At 47.6% G+C, this 24,061-nt stretch overlaps 2 protein-coding genes across 2 annotated transcripts in view; both read left to right on the top strand.

The window, feature by feature from the left end:
* CPT1A (carnitine palmitoyltransferase 1A) overlaps positions 1 to 7,184 on the top strand; it is a 63,720-nt gene extending 56,536 nt beyond the window's left edge. The window contains exons 16-19 of the mRNA XM_082845394.1: positions 1,340 to 1,492; positions 2,452 to 2,565; positions 2,811 to 2,903; positions 5,003 to 7,184. Of these exons, the coding sequence (XP_082701520.1) occupies positions 1,340 to 1,492; positions 2,452 to 2,565; positions 2,811 to 2,903; positions 5,003 to 5,089 (447 nt within the window). The 3' untranslated portion in view covers positions 5,090 to 7,184. The remainder of the gene's footprint in view (positions 1 to 1,339; positions 1,493 to 2,451; positions 2,566 to 2,810; positions 2,904 to 5,002) is intronic.
* Positions 7,185 to 11,403: 4,219 nt separating this feature from the next.
* TESMIN (testis expressed metallothionein like protein) overlaps positions 11,404 to 24,061 on the top strand; it is a gene marked incomplete at both ends in the record, with an annotated part of 36,753 nt that continues 24,095 nt past the window's right edge. The window contains 5 exons of the mRNA XM_082845040.1: positions 11,404 to 11,880; positions 15,334 to 15,492; positions 17,534 to 17,654; positions 19,511 to 19,587; positions 22,335 to 22,426. Coding sequence (XP_082701166.1) covers positions 11,404 to 11,880; positions 15,334 to 15,492; positions 17,534 to 17,654; positions 19,511 to 19,587; positions 22,335 to 22,426 — 926 coding nt within the window. The remainder of the gene's footprint in view (positions 11,881 to 15,333; positions 15,493 to 17,533; positions 17,655 to 19,510; positions 19,588 to 22,334; positions 22,427 to 24,061) is intronic.

Genomic DNA, 24,061 nt, shown 5'->3' with positions numbered 1-24,061 from the left:
GGTGGTCCAGTGGTTAGGACTCCGCGCTTCCACTGCAGGGGGTGTGGGTTCAACCCATGGTCGGGGAGCTAAGATCCTGCATGCCTCGTGGAGTGGCAAAAAAAAAAAAAATTTAAAAAAAGAAAAAAGGAAACCGTCAGGACAGACACAAAGGTTCATGTTTGCATCAAGCTTCTGTCCTTCTGTAACTCCTGTAAATCAGATTATACTTCCTAAGAGTCTTCAAATCAGAGCAGTACACAGCCAGTGAATAAAGGAGTGGCAGGGAGATGCTGCAAGACAGTGCAAGTAGTCGGTGTCTGGGTGGGAAAACTGACTATCACAGGAGCCTTGTGCTCGGGGTTCCTGAAGCCCGCTGCCCGTGCTGAAGCTCCTTGAGCAGGCTTGGGGCTCCAGGTTTTCTGTACGTCACCTTTGACGATCCTAGCGGTGGCCCATGACGTATCATCAGTTCATTTTTGTAGGTAAAGGAACAGAGACTTAGATGGATTCAGCAAACTGCTGGGCCGCACACCTGGTTAGGGGCTGAGGTCCATCCACAGCCAGTTCTGCCTGACCCGGAGGGCAGGTGCCTGCTGACCCCCGAGGAGACATGGCCCAGGGCTCTTGCTCTGCCCTGGAGGAACCTCCGTTCTGGAAAGGCTTTCGATTCTGTGGGAAGAGCTCAGGAGGTCTTGTGACGGATTGCTCTGATCTGTCATTAGCTGCCTTCAGAATCAGCCTTGAGGACCGGTTCTGGAGTGGGTGGGCCAAAGCCCGGATGGGCCTCCACATCCCACGGAAGGGTGCCGTGTCACCTCGTTCTGTGATTGACTGAACAGGGCCCAGACGAGCTGAAGCAGGCTTTTTGGGTCCAACCTGAAGGCCCCAGAAGCGCTGTTTTAGTAGAGCTTCCAGACCACTTTGGAGGGTTATTTATGACCCGCAGGAACATCGCAGCCCGCTGAGAGGGACAGACCGTCATTTCCACCTGATGAGGCTTGGAGGCTGGCGCTTTCCTACCTGCTTGGTGGTCTCATTTGTATAAAAGGTGGAATGATTGATACCCAGTGGGCTGCACACAGGACCCCGAAACTGCCTCTCCAACAACTTGTCCCCCTGCAGCCTCCACGCCGCCCCGTTCGCAGCGTATCTGCGGAAGCGGCAGTCGGCCAGTGGGGTTTCTGGTCAGGTCGCCTTGGCAACCACCCAGAGACACCCCCCACACACACCCGCACCGCCACCAGTGACCTGCTTTCTCAGCACCCTGTCGGACCGCTGGAGAGAAGGGCCGTGAGCCTCATCCTGGAGCTTGGCCCATGATGCACGACTTGAAAGTCCCCGTCTTTTGTTATTTTAGGTTGAACAGAGGCTCAAGTTATTCAAGATTGCGTCCAAGAAGCATCAGCACCTGTGCCACCTGGCGATGACCGGCTCCGGGATCGACCGCCATCTCTTCTGCCTCTACGTGGTGTCCAAATACCTCGCTGTCGACTCCCCTTTCCTGAAGGAGGTGAGTCACTTCTGGGGCAGCCCACTGAGCTTTCTTGGCTAAACCGAAACTTAGTAGATCAGTAGCACAGCTTTGCCGGTCGGAACCGGCCTCACAGGTGGGTCTTGGGGCTCAACTGTCCTCACCATGGAAAATTGGAGCCGCATTTCTTCAACCCCTGGGATGCCATGGCTTGTACTAAAATAATTAGCAGGGGATGAGCTCTGAGTGTTTTTTTTTCTTTTTTTTCGGCCATGCCACGCAGCATGTGAGCTCTTAGTTCCCCAACCAGGGATCAAACCCATGCCCTCTGCAGTGGAAGTGTGGAGTCTTAACCACTGGACTGCCAGGGAAGTCCCAATAAAATTTAATTTTTTAATAATGGCTGTGTTTGGGCTTCCCTGGTGGCGCAGTGGTTGAGAGTCCGCCTGCCGACGCAGGGGACGCGGGTTCGTGCCCCGGTCCGGGAGGATCCCACATGCCGCGGAGCGGCTGGGCCCGTGAGCCATGGCCGCTGAGCCTGCGCGTCCAGAGCCTGTGCTCCGCAGCGGGAGGGGCCGTGATGGTGAGAGGCCCGCGTACCGCAAAAAAAGTAATAATAAAAAAATAATGGCTGTTTAACAAGCAGCTTGGAAAATTCCGGAAATTTGGCAGCCATCTTAGGGGAGCTGGTACCAGTCAGCTCCAGCACACCACTGCCCCCGTTCCGAATCTTACTGCACGTATCTGCCACCTTCCCTGCCTTAAGACCCCATCAGCCCGTGTTGGCCCCTCCAGTCCAGGTGTCCTCACCTGCTCCATCCCTCTCCGCAGACCTCCTGCCCCGAGCCGGCGAGGCCTTCAGGGACATAGGCCGCTGGTGTCTGAAACGGTGCGAACACCGAGCAAGCCCTTTCTTGTCTTCCTCCCGGGCTCCTCGGGGCCAGAAGAGGATGGAATTGGGAAGTGTTGTTGGAACATTTCCTTGTTTTACTCCACAGGTGCTATCTGAGCCTTGGAGATTGTCTACCAGCCAGACCCCTCAGCAGCAGGTGGAACTGTTCAATTTGGAAAGGAATCCGGAGTACGTGTCAAGCGGAGGCGGCTTTGGACCGGTAAGCGGCCAGGCGTCTGCAGGTATTGATGGCAGTCTCATAGTGAAAATGTCAGAAATCCCCTTTGCCCGTGGCCTCGTTGCCCAGGGTTCTACTGATGGATCGGCCGTGCCCCGCGGCATGCAGGATCTTAGTTCCCCGGCCAGGGATGGAACCCGTGCCTCCTGCAGTGGAAGCGCGGGGTCTCAGCCCCTGGACCGCTGGGAAGTCCCCCCACGGATCCATTGAAACCTGCTTTTCCGTAGGTTGCTGACGACGGCTACGGGGTGTCGTACATTCTCGTGGGTGAGAAGCTCATCAGTTTCCACATTTCTTCCAAGTTCTCCTGCCCTGAGACAGTGAGTACAAAACAGAAGTTCTCTTTTCTGAAGTTGGGGTTTTTCACTGGTTTCTTTTGAGCACATCCTTGATTTGACAGAAAATTTCAGTTCAGTTGTGTGCCCTTGCTTGGTTGGGACATTTTCAAAACAAGGATTTTGAAAGTCTCTTAATAGTTTTAAAGGGATCGATCTTATTTGGTTGAAAGTGTGTATCTTTGCTGGTCACAGTGGTTTTAAATCGTAATGTTGGAGTGCTTCTGCAGCTTCCAGACTCTCTGTAACATTGGAGGGTGGATTAAGATTCGTGTGCACGTGCTAAGAAATACATATACACATTGAAGCAGGGGTCTGCAGTGTTCTCTGTGAATGGAACCCGTGACCACCTTCCTAGCATGGCACATTTAATCCTTATTTATATTCTCTCCTTTCCACATTGTACATAGCCTGACAGGCAATGCCAGGTTCACCTTTAACAGAGAATATTGGAATTCACTTGCTTATTGTGTTTTATGTAACGCATTGACATTAGGGGAAGCCTTAGATTAGGGGAAACCACACCCACACAGAATGTAAATTGGTGCAGACACTATGGAAAACAGTATGGAGGTTCCTTAAGAAACTAAAAATAGAGCTACCATATTACCCTGCAATCCCACTCCTGGGCATATATCCAAAGAAAACTCTTAATTCAAAAAGATAACATGCACCCCAATGTTCATAGCAGCACTATTTACAATAGCTAAGACGTGGAAGCAACCTGAATGTCCATCAAGAGTGAATGGATAAAGGAGATGTAGTGTGTGTGTGTGTGTGTGTGTGTGTGTGTATGTGTGTGTACACACATACACACACAGTGGAATATTACTCTGCCATAAAAAAGAATGAAGTAGTGCCATTTGCAGCAACATGGTTGGACCTAGGGATTATCATACTAAGTGAAGTAAGTCAGACAGAGAAAGATAAATATCACATGCAATCACTTATATGTAGAATCTTAAAAAATGATAAAAATGAACTTATTTACAAAACGGAAATAGAGTCACAGACATAGAAAACAAACTTATGGTTACCAAAGGGAAAAGGGGGTGGGGAGGGATAAATTAGGAGTTTGGGATTAGCAGATACACATTACTATATATAAAGTAGATAGGCAATAAGGACCTACTGTATAGCACAAGGAACTCTACTCAATATTCTGTAATAACATGTATGGGAAAAGAATATGAAAAAGAATGGATATATGTATAACTGATTCACTTTGCTGTATATCTGAAACTAACACAGTTTAGTGTTATAACTATAATATAAAATAACTATAATTATATGTTATAATTATATATTATAACTATAATATAAAATAAAAATTAAATTAAAAAAACAAACTCAGAGTTATTTCACTGCAAAAGATAAAGTGTTGGAAGCTAATGGAAACTTCAGCAGGTGTGTGAGAATTAGCTGAGGCATGGAAACGATGTTTGCTCCATACAATAAGTTATATGACAAGAATAAGACAAGTACTGTTCAAACTACTCTTTTTTTTTTTTGCTGTACGCGGGCCTCTCACTGTTGTGGCCTCTCCCGTTGAGGAGCACAGGCTCCAGACGCGCAGGCTCAGCGGCCATGGCTCACGGGCCCAGCCGCTCCGCGGCATGTGGGATCTTCCCGGACCGGGGCATGAACCCGTGTCCCCTGCATCGGCAGGCGGACTCTCAACCACTGCACCACCAGGGAAGCCCCAAACTACTCTTGAAAAGTTGTTTTTACAAAGAAATAAAGCACCGTAGTTTTCAAAAACAAAACAAATATACACTACTATATATAAAATCGGTAAGGAACCAAGTCGTACTGTATAGCACAGGGAACTATATGCAGTGTCTCGTAATAACCTATCATGGAAAAGAAAAAAAACACACACTGACACAAACACGTTTGCTATCTTTTTTAACCCTTAACATCTCTCCAGACGCTATAACTTAATGATTAAGTGACTAAGTCAAAGCTTAGAGAATTGGTAAAAAGGAATGTTAGTTCTTCGAGTCAGATTACAAGTGAAAAGGCTTGAAATGTGAGAATTTCCACGTTGTAACCTGTTTCTGTTTTTTGTTTTTAAATGAAAGGATTCTCATCGCTTCGGGAAGAACCTGAAACAGGCAATGATTGACATCGTGAGTTTGTTCGGGCTCAGCTCCAATTCCAAAAAGTAAATCCCTTAGCACTGCCGGGAAGGAAAATGAGCTCTTCAGATGAAAAACCAAATGAAAAATAGCTGTGAATCCTGATTGTAGTTCAGGATGAAAATTTGCTCTAAAAGACTCAGACGTTTCCTTTCCTTCGAGGGTTTGGTGTTTTTGCTTTTCTAGATGGCAGGCTCCACCCCATGAAGTATAACCCTACTCCTTCCAAGCAGGTCCTAACCTGGGGGACATTGGATAAAGTCCCCCCTAAGGTCTTCCCATCACCTTGTGTTTCTTAAGGGGTGAAACTGTCGTTGAGCGATTTATGGAATGAGTGGGGCTGTGGCTTCATACGCGTTGGAAACGACCGACCCGGCACGCTTCCTCGGCGGCCACTGGACGCTTGGTACTTACGGGCATTTAATTTTATCAGAGCGATGTAAACATTTGTTTCCTTCCGGAAGAAAAGCATTGTTTAAGCTGCAGATGTTAGCAGTTAGTAGCCAACGCACATGCAATGCACTAACCAAGAAAAGTTGTGCTTTTGGAACCAATTCTGTCCCTGTGGTAACTCTGTCACTGTCTAGTTTGGTCGTCTGCATTTGCCTCCATGTTTGAAGCATGTAGTATGTCTCATCTTTAGTTTTCCTGACCTTGCAAGTCTTCAAAACCCAGTGCCTTAAAAACGGGAGGCCCTAAATGTAAGGGAGACCGCACGAGAGATTTATTTTGTAAAGTCTTTAGGTGGAATTGTGGGTGTCTTACTCCTTCTCAACTTACTGGGTGGATAACCCTATGTAGGCATTTTACTGTGGTGTCCCTGTATCCCAGAAGGACCAGTTCCCTTACGAGGGCAGCTGTGCTGCATTCCCCCATCAGACTGCCTTCCTTATGCTTCCTCCTTAAGCTGCAAAAGAAGACGTAGGCATGCCTCAGAATTGGGGGGCGAGGGATGTGGTGGTCGAAGATTATGTGTCTGGAGTACTCACTGAAAAAGCAAACATCCTAGGTGCCTCAGGATTCCTGCTTACCCAAACTGGCAACATTTGCCACTGAGGAAGGAACAAAACTTGAGAAAAGCAAACCTCAGGGCAGTCAGGGTTGGGCATCCCAGCTGGTGAGAGAGGAGACCCGCTCCCGTTTCCAGGGAGACGGAGGGAGATGGGTTATCGGTGACTTCCTAGAATGTCGCAGGTGACAGGTGCTGGGTTTAACACAGCCTACCCTTCGGATGGGAGTGCCTCGATCGAGTGACCAAAAAGCGATGAGGCGCTGAATCGTCTCCAGTATTTAAAAAGAACGGATCATGGAATGAAATAACACCCACTGCCTCTGGGCTGTAATGACAAGCTTAGCTGTCCGTCTGTTAAAATCATGTATTTATTTTTCTGACCACTATGTTCTGGTGGGGCTCGCCTCTCTAAGAGTTCTGAACTCCACTGATTCGGTGACGAGGCCGAACCCTCGGAGCCGGAGGAAGGCGCTTGCTGCAGAGCACGTGCATATTTGATTCCTGTACATGTTGTGATGTAAAAACCCCACCTAAATGGGCCAAAGACTTTTTTTTTCTTTTAAAAGCAAGCAGAAATGGGAACAGACGAAAAAAGCAAAAAGGGATATCTAACCACCACAGCAACAAAAGGCCCTGTTCATCTGTGTTATGTAGTCAGGGAGGCGTGAGGGGTACAGCCCCTCTGCCTCAGCGAGGCGTAGCTTCCAGTCGAAGCCAGGGCCACTGAAATCATACACTGTTGACCACTGAGCAGTCTGTATTATGATTCACGGGTGAATTCGAGCACAGACGTGTTAGCACTCAGACTTATTTGGGCTTGTCTCTCAGGTTTTAAGTGTTTCAAATGTAATCACTGCTAATCCGTGCAGTTATCAATGCAATTTTATATTCCCTAAAAGGAGGAAGAGTGGGTTTTTACTGTACATGTTGAAAGCAGGAGGTAGGAGTGTGATGTATTTAATTGAATTTGGAATAAGCCATAGTCTTCACGGAGCTGTGGTCTGAATTTGTGATCTTGAACTGGCCATTGCATGTAAATACAATATGCTTTTTTGGATAAATCTTAGAAATGCAGTATGAATGTTATCATTAATAAAAACATTAATCCCAGTCTACCACAGTATTGCTTTCTGTCTCTTTTGTTATACTGATAAGGAGGCCATAGGTCAAGTACCAGGCTCAGGCACTTGGGACAAAGGTGACCGACCAAGATATGCAGAAAAGGCCTCGGGTTGGGCAGAGTGGACATCGCTCGATTCACACACCTGACAGAGAAGGGTGGCTGCTAAGAAGGGCTGTGGATTTTGCTGTGTTCATTTGTGCATCCTCACCCTTGCCCCGGGGCTTAGAACAGTGCCTGACATATAATAGGTGCTCAATAAATACCTGTTAAATACATGAATTCTGTTTTCTCCACAGTTCTTATTGAACACCTACTGTATGCTTAGCTCTGTTCTAGGCACTGGGAATACAGCGGGGACCCCAAAAGGTTCTGGCTGTCGCGGAGATCAAATTTCATTGGGAGGAGGTTGAGAACCAAGGAAACCTCTCAAGGGATCTTAAGGGTTCCTGGGCACTTGTATGTGTGTGTTGGGGGGGGGGGAGGGGAAGAGTAGCTGGCTTGGGGAGGAGGCTGATTTAGAAATGGGTTTGGGGGAATTCCCTGGTGGTCCAGTGGTTAGGACTCCTCGCTTCCTCTGCAGGGGGCCCGGGTTCCATCCCTGGTCAGGGAACTGAGATCCAGCAGGCTGCATGGCCGGAAAAAAAAAAAATGGGTTTGAGCTGAGGCCTGAATGACAAGACAGAGCCGGCCTTGGCCAACCCAGCAGGGCCAGAGGAGCGTCTCGGAACTGCAGGTGCTCAAAGGTTCCAGGCCTTTGATCCTGCCCGGCATGGTGACACACAGGTGGCCATGCACGCCTGACCCATGGGGACTGCTCACTAGAAATGTCTGACGTGTGAAGGAGCGGTCCGGCCTGGGGGTTGATGTGCTTCTCAGGCTATTCAAGCTCTTCACGGTTTTTCACTTGGGTTCTTCAGTTTATATTGCCTACGGTTTGGGAAGCCTGAGTTGCATTCTCAGGCCTGCCCCCAAACTAAGCTGAGTTCAAAAAGATGTGGCTTTTCCAGCCATAAAATTAAGAGTAAGGAGATCCAGGGCTTCCCTGGTGGTGCAGCGGTTGAGAACCTGCCTGCCAATGCAGGGGACACGGGTTCAAGCCCAGGTCTGGGAAGATCCCACATGCCGCGGAGTAACTAGGCCTGTGAGCCACAACTACTGAGCCTGCGCGTCTGGAGCTTACGCCCCGCAACAAGAGAGGCCGCGACAGTGAGAGGCCTGCGCACTGCGATGAAGAGTGGCCCCCGCTCGCCACAACTAGAGAAAGCCCCCGCACAGAAACGAAGACCCAACACAGCCAAAAATAAATAAAATTAAAAAAAAAAAGAGTAAGGAGATGCACATGCACATGTGTATGTTGATCTCCAGAGAAAGGGCTGGAAAGATGCACCGCAGACTTCACAGGGATTCCCTCTGAAAGGCAGCGTGATCGCGGATGGTAGGGAACCCAAGGGGACTTCAGCTTTATCTGTAATATTTAATTATTTCGGTAGGAGAGTTTACGTACTGTACAGGTCTTCATCGACCTGTGATAGGGTTAAGTCCTGATAAACCCACAGGAAGTCATAAATGCATCTAATAAACCCACCCTACCAAACAGCACAGCCTAGCCTAGCCTACCTGAACTGTGCTCAGAATACTAACATTAGCCTACAGTCGGGCAAAACCATCTAACACAAAGCCTATTTTATAATAATGTGTTGACTGTCTCATGAAATTTATTGATACTGTCCTGAAAGTGAAAAACAGAATGGTGGTAAATGTATCGGTTGTTTATCCTTGTGATTGCGTGTCTGAGAGCTGCCCAGCATCACTAGAAGGGAGCATACATATCCCTAGCTTGGGAAAAGAGCAAAATTCAAAATTTGAAGTTTGGGTCTTCCCTGGTGGTGCAGTGGTTGAGAGTCCGCCTGCTGATGCAGGGGACGCGGGTTCGTGCCCTGGTCCGGGAAGATCCCACATGGCACGGAGCGGCTGGGCCCGTGAGCCATGGCTGCTGAGCCTGCAGGTCCGGTGGTTTCTACTGAATGCATATCACTTTCCAACCATTATAAAGTTTAAAAATCCTAAATGTCCATTGACAGATGAATGGATAAAGAAAATGTGGTACATATATACAATGGAATATTACACAGCCATTAAACAGAATGAAATAATGCCATTTGCAGCAACATGGATGGACCTGGAGATTATCATACTAAGTGAAGTAAGTCAGAGAAAGACAAATATCATATGAAATCGCTTATATGTGGAATCTAAAAAAAATTAGAATGATACAAATGAACTTATTTACAAAACAGAAACAGACTCACAGACTTAGAGAAGGTATTTATGGTTACTGGGGGGAAGGGTGTGGGGGAGGGATAGATTGGGAGTTTGGGATTGACATGTACACACTGCTATATTTAAAACATAACCAACAAGGACCTACTATAAAAAAAATCCTAAATTAAGGACATTCTGTATGACTAAAGAAAAAATCTGTCCTAATTTTAATCTGAAGAAGCAACTAAAGCTTTCTGTGGAGTCCTGCCCTATAGATCATAGGCACACAGGAAATGAATTCTCCAAGAACTGGACAGTATTTCAAGGCAAGTATGTTTGCAATGAACTAGTGGCTGGGAATATATTTTAGGTCGTTCACATGGTAGGAAAATTCCAACAGTGAGAATTTAATTACATTATGTTCTTTTAATGTCAGCTTTTAATGTCCCATTATAATTTTTCAGATAAGAAAGTCCCAGCAACTTAAAGCTGTGCCTTAAATTTCCGGATTGTCGACTGTGCAAAATTTTCTTGCGATTTCTTTAACGCTGAAGTGTACAGACAAATAGTGCATAGTGCTGGTGTGCCTTGGTTACTACTGTTTGATTTAGGAACGTATTTTTTCAGTGAGATTAGAAAGCGAATGTCTTACTTTTTTTTGTTTTTTTTGGCCGCGCCGAGGGTCTTGAAGGATCTTAGTTCCCCAACCAGGGACTGAACCCGGGGATTGAACCCTGGGCCTTGGCAGTGAAAGCCCGGAGTCCTTGGGTTGCTTACATTGACAAGAGACGCCTAGTCTTCCTCCCAAGCTCCGGCACCAAGGACCTGAAGTGCACGCTAGGTTGGGAACTTGCATGTGCCGATCCCTGGCCGTCCACCCACCCGCGGTGCTCCGTGGCTGGGCGGGCTCTGTCCTGAGGAGCTGAAGGGCAGAAAAAATACACGGTCAAGATTAAGGTCTGAGGTCAAGCCAGGGAGTCCCAGCCAGCGCTGCCTCAGACTGGCCTGGGGGCTTCTGGTTCCCCACCTGAGCCTGGAGCCGCTGGTCCCGGGAGTGTCCTTCCCCGTCCACCTCCCATCAACTGGCCGGTCCCTGGCCTCCGGCCCCGACTTCGCCCAGCTCGCCCCGCCCACCACCCTCCAGCACTGTCACGGGGGCCGCCTCCCCCGCCCCCACCCCTGCTTATCCCCTCGCACTTCCGGGACCCGCCCATGCCCCCACTAACTTCTGCGCCCCGCCTTCGCATCACCCCCAACCTCTCCCACCCTCTGACCCCGCCTCACGTGCCCCGCCTCCGCCTCTCCCTGGCCCCGCCCACCTCCGCGAGCCCCGCTTCCGCGAGCCCCTGGCCCTGCCCCAGTCCGTGGCCCCGCCTCCTCCCCAACGGCCCGCTGCTCGGCCCTGACCCCGCGCTCGGCGCTCTGCCAGCTCCTGGGGCCACAGGTGCGCCGTCTGAGGAGTCCTGACTCGGCGCCCCTCCGGTGCCTGAGTCCCCGGCCGCCGTCGGGTTTCCCCGCGGTCCCCGGCCCGGCCTCGGGTCTGCAGAGGGGAGGGGGACGGTGGGCCCCCTAGTCAGCCTAGAGGGGGCGGCGGGACCCCCTCTCCAGTCGTCCCCGTCAGGGGCGGCGGGACCTCCAGGTCTGCCCCTCGGGAATGACGGACCTCCGCCCCTTTCAGTCCCAGTCGGCCGGTCGGGCCAGCAGGGCCCCTTCTCCGGTCGGCCTCGCCGGTGCGGGCTGGGGGGTGGCCCCCTAGGCCGGCCTCTCGGGAGCGGCGGGGCCCCCCGGGTGAGATCCCCGGGAGCGGCGGGCCCCCTGGGTCGGCGGCCGGGGCGGGTGGGGGCCGCCGCCCTGACTGGGCCGCGTCGTTGCAGGTGTGCGGTTCCCGCCGGATCCCCCTCGCGCCGGGTGCGGGGCGATGCCCGGGCCCGGGTGCCCCCAGTGGACATGGAAGAGGCCCCTCTGCTGGGCGGCATGTGCAGCCCCGAGGACGAGATGGTGACAGACCTTTTCAGCGCCGAGAGTCAGTTTGTTCCTGAAAACCTTCCCCTGAAAACCCCGGTGTCGGTGAAGCACGAGGCAGACGAGTTCCACGTCTTCAAAGACGCGTACCTGGGCTCCGCGGACCCCAAAGAGCCCCTGCTGCACGCCTTCAACGCCCCGCTCGACGGGGACTGCAAGGGCAAAGTCAAAGTGGAGCTGCTGGTGGATGAGAACGGAGATGAGGAAACGCGCGGGGAGTTCCCGAGTCTTCCCAAGCTCAATCCCCTGGAAGACGCCGTTCTTCCCGCCGCCCAGCAGCCGCAAGCCTACAACCTCTACTTCCTGTCCTCCCTGCTGACCCCGCACAGGAGTCCTGCCGTCGGGCCCCTGGGCACCTGGGCCAGGGAAGGAGCCGCCCACCCCGGCGTCCGCGTGATTCCAGTAAGATCCACGTCGCACAGTACCCCCTGCACCCCTGCCCTAGTGGAGACGGGAGACTTCCTGCTTCTACCAAGATTTTTCTCTTGTCCGTAGCATCCCTGATCGGATTCACTCATTCCCAGCAGGGCGCATCCCTTGCTAAACGCGAGATGCATTATCCAGCCAATCCATTCTACCTGAAGGTGAATTAGGTCCTCGGTCCCTGGTTCAAACCTGGCCTAACCCAGCAGAGATCATACAACAAAAGAGGAGGGAAACAAGTAGATTTTTTTTTTTTTTGCAGCCAGGCATGTGGGAGCTTAGCTCTGTAGCCAGGGATCCCACCTGTGCCCCTTACAGTGCAAGCGCGGAGCCCTAACCACTGGACCACCAGGGAAGTCCCTAGGAAGTTTTAAAAGCGGCTTTAGGAAAGAAACCCTAGTGTCTGTGAAAACAAATGCAGTGGGAGTCTTCACGTGCCCAGCTTTTACATTTTCCCGCTTTAGATTGATAAGGGTTGTAGCTCACAGCCGGGACTCACAGTTAGCACTTGTGTTTGGTGAGCCTTGAATCAAGGTGTTAGGGCCTCCCTCTGCTACTAAGTGGCTGTTCCTCAAGCGCATGTAGCATGAATCAGAGTCTCCACCAATTCATGGTAATTGTCGGCCAGCTACGCTCTTTGGCTGTGGATAACTACCGGCAATTTTCTGCTTTGTTTTTTTCTCTCTTTATTTTGAACCCGGACACTGGGCAGTGAAAGCACAGAGTCCTAACCACTGGACCGCCAGGGAATTCCCCTTTTCTGCTCTGTTCTTGCTGAAGCTGAACAAATCAGTTTTTAAAGGAAACAAAGGATTGTAAGGACATGTGTACTGGCCCCTCAAAAGGATCTAGTTTGGAAAACTAGATTACTCAGCTGTTAAATCATTTTAGTAAGTCATAAATTAAGCTTTTGTGGAACATTTTTGAATTGGTGTTGAGATGGCTGGAGCCTGACTTTGTTTGCATATCATAAGCCGTAGCAGCAGGAGCTTAGATTTGTTTTCTGGTGTTCTTTGAGCATAATCACTGCTCCTTAGGGACAGGAAAGGTGGGGAGGAGAGGCTGAGGCCTAGAGAAACCAGAGAGCACACCTAGTCCCACCAGCTTTCAGCTGGTGCAGAGGTCTTCCCCGGAACCTTTTTCAGATGGCTCGAAATGCCAGACACTCCATTTTGCCACCAGACCAAACGCGTGTCCCAGCGCCTTTTGCCTGTTGGTTCTTGCACGGCTCCCTTCCTGTACCAAGGGGACTCAGTGAGCATTCACCAGAGCAGGAGAGGAGCTAGCTCACGTTAAAATAGTGAGTTCTCTTTAAATGTAGTTCAATTTCAGCAAAACAAAGGAGAGACTATTTGGATGATATTTCTTTGTTGTTTTGGAATTTTTATTGACAATTTCCTAATTCATTAATAAAATGAAAAAGACTTAGCATGGACATGTTTGTCTTTTAAACAGAGTGGAATTATTTTCCAGTAAATATTCAGGGTTAATTGCTAATTTCCTTTTTCTAGAAATTCATTCCCACATATTGACCTCTGTTTATTCTGTAAAAATAGGATTTCACTATACTGTAAGTAGTTCAGATATCAGTTGCGTGGGGCTGAGGAATTGATATATTTACTGCATAAGTATTTGTTAATTACAGGGAGATAAGTTAAATCTAAACTTTGATGATGTGGGACTTCCCTGCTGGTCCAGTGGGTAAGACTCTGTGCTCCCAATGCAGGGGGCCTGGGTTCCATCCATGCTTGGGGAACTAGATCTCACATGCCTGCCGAAACTAAGGGTTCCAACGCCACAACAAAGATCCCGCGTGCTGCAACTAAGACCCGGCACAGCCAAAATAAATAAATAAATAATTTTTAAAAATAAAAATAAACTTTGATGATGTGTACATGACAAATTCCCCAAAGCAGAAAGCAGAGGAAAATTGAAAACTTTCTACGTTTCTATAAAATTTGAAATATCTAAATAAAGTTATAACTTGAAATATAGCTAAACTTTTCTCTGTCTTTTGAAACATTTATACCTAGATGCTAGTCTGCTGTGCTAAGGGATTTGGCAGTCCATGAAAACTATTAATTGTTTAGATCCCAGATTTTAAGTTAGACGATCTCCAAGTTTGGAGTCAACACCCACACTTTGAAAGATAGTTGTCTGTGCTGTGATTTTATATGAGGTCTTCAGAAAGTTATCATAGAATCACTCTTCTTTGAAGGACTTTATGACCTGCCTCCTGGCCTCTGGGGAAGCTCACCTGTACTCTCTAATAGGCAGTCTGGGCAGGTAGAGGTTAAGGAGGGGAGGGAGAGATGATGTGAGTGCAGGTTGACTGCTGCTTCCCAATCCTCCGCACATTATCAAATCTTAAAAAGAAGCACCCTGATTTTAAAACACTTAAATCTAATGGTTATTATTTTTTTAATCATCGAGACGTTTTAGTTTTTTAAATTCTGTTGATTTTCAGTAACATCATTGGTATCTCTCCGTATTTTTGGTAATTTTGCCGGTGTGTCACTGAGTCGTTGCAGAGGATAGCTTAAAAACAAAGTTAAAGTTGGCAGTTATTCCCTACCCTCACTGTTTTCATGTTAATTATTGTCCTACCATTCAGTTAGGGAAGCGCTACTATTTACTTATAAACATTACTCTAAATACATTGTAAGTTACAATATAAATATTACTGAAACATCAGCAAGGATGTCAGGCTTCTTGATGGAAAAGCCAAACAATAGACTAGAACATTAATACAGCCTAGTGAGTGTGCTCCGAAAGTGGCCATAGAGGAGCAGCATTTCACGCGGTTTTAAGGAAGGTCCCATGAGGCAGCAGCTCCTTTGGAGTAGGGGGCTGTCGAGGAGCTCAAGGGGCAGCTGACCAACTGCAGAGTCTTCTCAAGCTACTTATACTGTGTTTTTGAAGCAGCAAGAGGGCCACGTTAGAATCACATCTCCACACCTCGTGGGCAGATGGTCCTTGTCCTCGGGGTCCTTGATCCCCAGTGAGGCTGGTCAGAGGACTTGTCACCCCGTCTTGCTGCCCCAGAGAGAGAATAATAGTTGGGGAGAGAGGACACTAAGGGTAAGGCTGCTCTTTACTTAAAAAATGTAACTTCTAGGTGGCTTCCCTGGTGGCGCAGTGGTTGAGAGTCCGCCTGCCGATGCGGGGGGCATGGGTTTGTGACCCGGTCGGGGAGGATACCACGTGCCGCGGGGCGGCTGGGCCCGTGAGCCATGGCCGCTGAGCCTGCGCGTCCGGAGCCTGCGCGTCCCGAGCCTGTGCTCCGCGGCGGGAGAGGCCGCGGCAATAGGAGGCCCGCGAACCGCAAAAAAAGAAAAAAAAAAGTAACTTCTGCAAAGAATTTTCTGTATTATGCAACTGTAAAGTACAACGTCCAAAATGTGATTTCTAAAATAACGTTTGCTTTTTTAGGTTGAAATCAAGGAAGCAGGTGGTACTATCGCAAGTAACAATCTGGAGGAAGCAACTTTTCAGAGCCTTCCGGCCCAGGAGTCCTGTTGCAAGTTCCCAACAGCACAAGACGCAGAGGATGCCTCTGGGGGCTCTCATACGAAAGACTCTAACCCAATGGTAATTATGCCAAAGAAAATGTGTCTGACTAACATATCAAATGTTTGACCCTTACCATTACTAAGTCAACAGTAATATATTTTCAGTCATTATTTTTCATTCTGTTTACTTGTCGTATCAGCATTTTTGGTTGTCTTATCTATGAAAAGAGGGATATAATTAGAGCCTTTGTAATGTTTCTGTCACGTCTAAGATTCTCATTTCTACTTGATCTTAGCAAATCAAACAGAGATTAGGACACCGCTCTCTTTGTTAAGGAGAGAAGCCATAAGTGACATCAGTCCGTGCAGACCAGCGGTTGGCCCGGGAACGGGGCAGCTGGCTGAGCTGCATGGTTTGGCATGTTGCTGGGATGGTGAAGCTCCCGTTCTGCGGCTGCAGCACAGAGGCTGCTTTCCTTCCTTCCTGCCTCCAAATTCCTGATACTAACTAACATGCATGTAAGATAGGTAATCAGTAACATTTGTGGTTTATGCGATATTTTTGCATGTTTGTAATTTCATTTAATCCTCTCAACTCTGTAGGGTATGCATTGTTTTTATCTACGTTTTATGGATAAGAAAACAGAGATGTTACATAGTCTTCTTGTAAGTGGTACGTTGAGGACTCCAGGTCTCGGTGTCATGAGGACTGGGAAGTGGGGGGAGCTAGGGAGCCCAGCCCCAAGCTTTATTTTAGCAGAGCCCGGAGAACCAACATCTGCCGTCCCCCCATCAGCTCCTTATTCCGATAAAGGAGGCCTTAGCCCTAAGGCATATACTTTAACTAGAAAATACTGGAAAATGAGCTCATCATGAACTTTGGCTTAGCTGTGGCATACACCAGTACTCGCCTCTGTCCATGGTTCTCAGGCCCATGGGTTCTGAGAGCAGAGCTGTTCCAGGACACCTGGAGCGGGTGAGCAGGATGAGAGCTCCTCCAATTCCACCAGCCTCCTGAGTAATGTTAGAAGGCTCCCAGGAGGGACAGGGCAGAGCCCAGAACTGTGCAGTAGGCAGAGGCCTGGAAGGTCCACTCTGAGCCTTTCCCCCCCGTTTGTGCACCTGTGTGTCTGTGGCTATAACTTTATCCTCTACATGCAAATAAAATTCCAACCAAACATGAATGCTGGCCTCTTATCCACCATCAGGATGATCTGAAGGTTTGACCCAGTGATCAGCACCTCATTAACGTAGGCTCTGTGTGTGTTATTTTGGTAACGTTGATCCTTTATGGTTATTTGGGTTTTCCTGTCTAGGAAACCCAAAGGCAACCTAACAGCAGAAGCCATAGCTTCTCTGGGTATCTGTGGTTTTACCGTCAGAATTAGAAGCTATGTGCAAGCAGAAACAGTGACTTCTCTCACCTTCATGTTCAAGCTGCATCCCTGTGCACAGGGCTGACTGGTGTGGTTGACCGGCCAACTCACCCGGCTCACTGAGGACGTGTTTATGGTCGGAGCCCAACTAGGTGATCTTAGGGTTAACCTTTCTAAACCGCACTTGTAGGAAATGAAATAAGTGGTATTTAAAAAACACCCTACATGTTAACGAATAACATGTGCATGTGGCAGGAAAGAACAGCTGCCGTAAAATTGACGATTATTCTAAGTATCTGGTCAGCTACAGAGATGGAGTCAGGGGGGCAAAGTCCTTCGTATAGTTCACTGGACCTGAATGGGGCCGGGTCTGGATCGGCACACTCTCTCCGTTTACGATGACCACGGAGCACGTGGACAGGTGACGGAAGCTCGGGCTCACAGTCACCTGTTCCCTACCCTAAACCTCAAGGGCCAGACACCCGCAGAGAAAGGCGTGAGCAGGAACTTCTCTTAACACACTAAGCACATCTCACAAGACATTTCCCAGAGGTTTTGCCCTGTGGTACCTCCAGAGAGCACGTTATTGCAGGGTAGGAAACTGAGAACATGTCTATAGTTAACCGCTTTCCATGAAAACTTAAATTCTGGATTAAAACTGTGTTCTCAGATTTAAGTTTACTTAGGTTCGTATTACTGGATATCTTTTGAAAAATGAAACCTGATCATTATTTTTCATTTTAGGTGATATATCAGTTGAAAGGGGGTACACAAATGCTGTGTATAGACAATTGTGGCACAAGAGAACTAAAAGCACTTCATTTGGTTCCTCAGTATCAAGACCAAAATAATTATCTACAGTCAGGTACAAAGTAAATTAATAGAAAAATATGTCATATATCACATGGAAGTTGGTAAGTGACTATGTTTGGCTTTGTATAGAGAGTAAAAGTGAAATTGGCAGTGAGGCAATTTGGCAATCCCCATAGCCCATATGAGTGAGCTAAGAATAGAAAAAAATATCTTTAGAGATTAATTTATGTACATTGTACTGACAATCTCAAATTCTCGGATAGCTTTCCTCTCCTTCTGCTAGTTGCAGAGAGCTTTGTGATCCTACCAGGTGACTACTTGTACCCATGAGTGCTGTGGCTAGAGGTACCTGGCTTGAAACATCAAGCTTTCGCAGATTGGGCGGCGGGTTGACTGTTCAGATGTGGTAAAAACTGCATATGTTTCAATGTAAACGTTTTCATGTAGTCAGTGAGAACTGCCACCCTGCTTTAATCACCATGAGTTCTGAAATGACTATATCAAATGCTGATTTATCTGCCATTCAGTTACTCAGAATCGTCTTTAAACTGGTGCGATAGTAATAAATGATCTATAAGTACTTGATTACCATCAAATGACTTAGGAATGATTAAAGAAAGGCCAAATGACATAGTTTTAGGATTGTGTTTACAAAGGTTAGACATTAATACTTGAAAACTGGGCACCTATGTGTACTGTATACATAATTGCGTTACTCTAAAGCTTGGCCTAACCAGAGCCTCTCATTATCAGATGATTCACGGACCTTGTCAATAATTTAAATCAGTATTACATCCAAACGTCATATCAACGGGCCTTTGGAGCCCAGTGCAAAAAGAAAGAGTGTGACTCCCATTCCATCCCGGTGGTCTCTTTATCCAGGGACAGGGAACATGCCTTTCAGACATTTACTTTTCTATGGTGCAGAGCGCCTTCAGGAGCGCTTTGCTGCACACCAGCCACGGCTTCTCCGGCTCCGTTCCCTGCGGGTCAGAGCTGCATCTGCTCCTCTACAGGCAGAGAAGGGTTCTTTCCTAATTCCCTTCCTTCTGGAACACAACAAAATCCTAATGCCTTTAGATCACCTACAGAAGGAAGATTTACATAATGCTCTCCAAGTCTATTTCCTTGTCATGTCATCATAACTGCCCCCCCAGCCCAGTCTCCTTTGTTTTGCTGTGCACACATTAAATATCACCATAAAATAAATGCATTCTGTTACCGAAGTCTTAAGGTTACATCATTCAAAGAATGCACAAGCCTGGAGCAGGAAATGTGTTCAGCTGGTGGGCAATCAGGAGACTAAGACACATTTCTCCGGCCACTTTGACTCAAACATAGAGTTTCACAGGGACCTTAGTGTCTCAGGGATGTTTTGCATGGCACCCTGAGACCAAAGAAATACCTATCGGTTCCAGTCTTAAGTAGTTTGGTCCCAGTAGCCTAATAAGTATTTACATCCTGATTAGTTAGTAACCATTTGAAGAAGAGTGCAGGTAAATTGAAAGTAGTTCATGTGGCGTCCTACAGATGGTGCTGTGCTCTCCTTGAAAATGTGACATGCCTAGCGCGTCCCTGGTGAGTTCGGGGCAGCACTGGAGGGCACCTTAGCGCACAGCTTGGGAACCTGGGCACTGACAGCATTTTTTAGCATAACTATCCCCGGAAGCTCGAGTGAAGCAGCATTATGACAAAGAAAAGGGTGTAATAAGTAAAAACAACAACAAAAAAACCCAAAAACATTGACCAGAAAGGTTTTATAGAAAACATAAATAGGATCAAGATAAGTGTCAGTGACTTTGCACATGTCCAGCTCAGGATGCATGGTCATTTTTGTACTTTCTTCCATGTGCAAGTGGGAGAGGAACAATATGTGCTATCAATTAATTGTAATTGTCTTCCTTACAGATGTCCCTAAACCCATGACTACTTTAGTAGGAAGATTTTTGCCAGTACCAGCAAATTTAAATCTCATTACACAACAAGTGAGTCATTGTTTTAATAAAAAAAAAATACAATAGGGGGCTTCCCTGGTGGCGCAGTGGTTGAGAGTCCGCCTGCCGATGCAGGGGACACGGGTTCGTGCCCCGGTTCGGGAAGATTCCGCATGCCGCGGAGCGGCTGGGCCCGTGAGCCATGGCCGCTGAGCCTGCGCTTCTGGAGCCTGTGTTCCGCAATGGGAGAGGCCACAACAGTGAGAGGCCCGCGTACCGCAAAAAAAAAAAAAAAGTTTAAAACGCTTTTATGATTACACCATAATATGCATAGATTAAATATAATTATAAGAAAAATGTGCTCTTTTCCTTAAGTCTTGTTTTTTTTTAATTTTTCAGTTTTGACAGTCTAGGGTTGTATTTTTTTAAATTAATTAATGTATTTATTATTTGTTTTTGGCTGCGTTGGGTCTTCGTTGCTGCGCGCGGGCTTTCTCTAGTTGCGGCGAGCGGGGGCTACTCTTCGCTGCGGTGCGCGGGCTTCCCATTGCGGTGGCTCATTGCGCAGAGGTGGCGTTTAAAGCCACGAGACTAGAGGAGATCTCTGAGGCAGTGGGTATAAATAGAGTGAAATATTTGCTGAGTGAGTAAATAAATACTTCTCGAATGATCCATCAGCCAGGAGGGGCAAGGAGTTAATCAGGGCCGGAGATGAGTGTCAGCCTGATGCTATGAGCGCCTGATGCAAGTCTCTGTTGATGCTGCACGTAGGCCTCTACCTCCTTGCCTCCTCCACACCACCGGTCTTGTTTTGCTAATGGTTTCAGCCCCAGTCAGCAAGGCACACGTTGGACTTGCTTTCCTACCACTGAACTCGTGCACTGAAAGGCCCCTTTGGACCATAGTCTCCCTCTTTCTGCCCCTCCCCTCTTTTCCTTGGCTGTGTTTAGACCTACCTCATTTTGGCTCCCCCGACCTCTTATCCAGTGTGGACCTTGGGGTAATTATTTTAGCAATGCCTTTGCTGCAACCCTAGAACCCTGGCTTCCTTGCCAAACCCCGATTCTGTATATTCTTCAGCTCTTTGCTACTCAGAGTGCGTGCGGTGTGTGGACCAGGAGCGTGGGCATCACTAGGAAGCTTGTTAGAAATGCAGGATCTCGGGCTCCACCCCAGACTCACTGACACAGAAACTGCATTTTAGCAAGATCCCCAGGTGACATGACGGGGAAGCACCCTCTTAGGTTTTATTTCTTCCATCCTAGGCAGTTCGACATTGCTGAGGAAAGTCATGGATTCTAGTATAAAGCTGCCCTAGATTTACCACCTATGTAGTACTGAAAAGACACCTCTCTTTCTCCGCTTTACTTTGCGGCGAAATAAGCAAAGGAGGAAAAGAGCGATTGTATCTGGTTTATGCAAAGAATGGTCTCAGCCCCAAGGACGGTGAAATCCTTTCTTCAAAAGAATGCAAAACTTTGGACTGCTGCCTGGAGATGTTGGCCCAATAATTAGGTGTCTGGGTGACTGCAAAGGAAACAGTTGCAGTAACCTGTGAACACTTCCCTCCAGTAAAGTGAGTGAGAGGAGAGCAGAGCCCCCCAGCTCTCGGCCAGACCCAAGAGGGCGGGTCCTGGGGGTGACTCCTCAGTGGGACTCGGGGTTTGGGGTGGGGGGCGGATTTGTAATGAAGGAGTTGGACCCAGAGTGGTTTCTCAGTGTCTTCAGGCCCCAACAGGGATTACACACTATTTAAAAACAGGCAGAAGAGAGAAAAGAAGGAAGATGAATAAAATGTGTTTCTCCAAGACCATGCTTTTTCTTTCTTTCTTTTTTTTCTTTTGGCCTCACGCTTGTGGGATCTTAGTTTCCCAACCAGGGATTGAACCCAGGCCCTCGGCAGTGAAAGCACAGAGTCCTAAGTCCTAATTCCCTGGACCGCCAGGGAATTCCAAGACTACGCTTCTTAAATAAAGCTTGTTTTTAAATTTCAAGTTTTCAGGGACAAGGATAGGATGTTTAACTGTGATATATACAAATAATCTCAAAACCTAAATTTATTCAACACTTTAAATTTCTTCAAGCTTCTGATAAGAAGAAAATTAGGTCAGTGTTGATTTTGCTACCCTTTCCTTTCCCTGTGAGCCGTGCTAATGGATAATATAAAGGAAAATGAGAACGGAGAAAGCAAAGGACATGGATAATGCAGAGATTATGACATTGCTTTTGAATTTGTTAAAATTGACTACAAAATTTTTTATGACTAGATGAAAAAGTAATGGTTGCCAATGAGACTTCAGATGTCAAGATCTCTTGTGTTGTACTAAGAATATAATAATAATTAAAGAACATTTTTAGCTTACAGAAATTTGTAGTTGAATTTATTTCACAGTTGGTAGTTCATCAAAATGAAAAAGATGCCCATTGCAACGTCGCCGGCCAGCCCACTGACAGCTGTGTGTACTGCTTGCCATCTTGTGGATGGCCCGGCCCAGAATCCATAGCCCACTTCCATCTCTGTCCACAGTCAGGGCTTTCTCACCCCAGGGCATCCTGTGGTCAGGCGGGGTGAGATGACTGGGCTGGGCTCCTCCCACTTCTGCTGAAAAGCCTCGGCTGGAACCTGCTCAGGTGTTAGCAGAATCATGGTGGTAATAAGGCCTGGATGAATGTAAAGGGATTGTGATGTAAACCTCTAGAAGAAAAAGAATCATTTTTATCTGTACCTAGGGGCTGACGGGAATAAACTTTCAAAATGTATACTAATTCAAATCATGCTTGCCTTTGACTTTACACAGCTTGATAATGGAGCCTTACCATCCGTAGTCAACGGGTCTGCTTTCCCTTGGGGATCAACTCCTCCAGGACCACCAAAAATGACTTCGGCTAGGTAAGGATTAAAAGCAATCAATTGTCACTTACTTTAATGTAAGAGTTTAAGAGGCTCTTGGGTACATTTGTGATTTTTTTCCTGAGTTTTAAAATTAGTTTTACCTGAAAACCTTTATGACTTCTAAAATATGATGTTTATGTTCAGCAGTGCACTCACAGTGTTGCTGCGCATGTCTGGTTTGTGGCTGCTGGAAAGACTGGTCTGTAACCTCCATTTGCTTCCACTCTCCGACCACCGTCCGCTGTCATTGTTTCAGAGACTTGCTGCCGTTCCTAGCTCTGTCTTGAGTTCACGTTGATTTAAACTTAGCTGCCGTTTCTTTTTTGCTGTCATCAACATAAGTAATGGTGTGGCAGTACTTAATGTCACTTAATGTCGACGGCAGTCTTTATGTGCCTTTATGGCTGCCTCTGCCCGCTGCCTTCCCTGTTCTGTCAGTTCACGTTCAATGGCAGGGGCCGAGGCACACAGTCTCCAGGTGGACGTGGCTGCTCTTATCTGGGGCTTCATCTTGCCATTTTAAAGTCATGTCTATAATTGTAACTAATTAAACTAACCAAGCCGGTTGAAACTCTTTGTTGAGTTAAAGAGTAACATTCATGTGCTATTAGTAGATGGGGCAGCCCTTTCTGTTCACGGAACCCTTTCGTTGGTGATGGAGACCAGTCTCTTCCTGCCTTCCGAAGTTTTGGGGCACACAGCCTAATGCAGATGTACATCTGAGGACCCGAAAGAAGTCAGGGCAGGCAATTTAGGAAACGTAGACTGTAGCCTCTGGAGCCTCCGGGCTCCTGAAGTGTCCACCATCAGGCACATCCCCACCGTGGCGCTGCTGAGTGTGAGGACAGTTGTCCGGGGCAGGGTGAGAGGCTTAGGTGGAGTTCTGGAGACTGGCTGGGATTCAGTCACACTCCACCTCCGCGACGTCGCTGAAGAGTGTCGGTTGCTCGTGTGACTTGCTGCTTCGGTCTTAGCTGTTGCTTGCGGAGCTGGTCAATGACTCACTTAATTTGATGGACTAAGACTATAGGAGCCTTTCTCCTGCCTCCACTCTTGCGCCATGGATCAGCGAGGGTATGGCTGCTGTCGCTGTAATTGGTTCTAGAATCACGGCTCTTAATGTTTCTGGACAAAACAACTCTGTGGGCAGCCTCTAGATTCTGCTGCTATGTAATACTGCCAGCATGGTGTTACACCATGTACCCAGGGCGTTACTATCCTGAAGATACTCACTTTATCTTTCTTGTAATCTGGGAGCATCTGGCCAACAGTATTGCACCACCATGTGCTTTAGCGTGTCTAGCGCATTCAAGGGAATTTGGTGTTTCTAACACTTTAGTTCAAGTGTGTGCTCTCAGAGCTACAGTGCCATTTGAGGTTTCTCTGTGTTGCAGCTGATACACGTTTCCACAGAGGAGCAGTAGTGAGGAAGTTTTCACTGCAGTGTATTTCTCCTTTTTCCCACCCTCCCCCTGCCTTCTTCCCAGTCTCTACTAGGTTTTCTCTAGTGTGAAGGAATTATGCAGGTCATAAAATATTTTTCTATTATAAATGATGTGCCAGGAACAACATGAGCTTTGTGTTTGTATTTTTTTGCTGCAAATAATTACTTGATGTCACACCACTGAACCA

This window comes from Leucopleurus acutus (assembly GCF_964270905.1).
Source record: "Leucopleurus acutus genome assembly, chromosome: 8".
In the NCBI taxonomy this organism is placed as follows: Eukaryota; Metazoa; Chordata; class Mammalia; order Artiodactyla; family Delphinidae; genus Leucopleurus; species Leucopleurus acutus.
The sequence above is the reverse complement of the archived record's forward strand: the minus strand, read 5'-3'. Positions and strand labels throughout refer to the sequence as shown.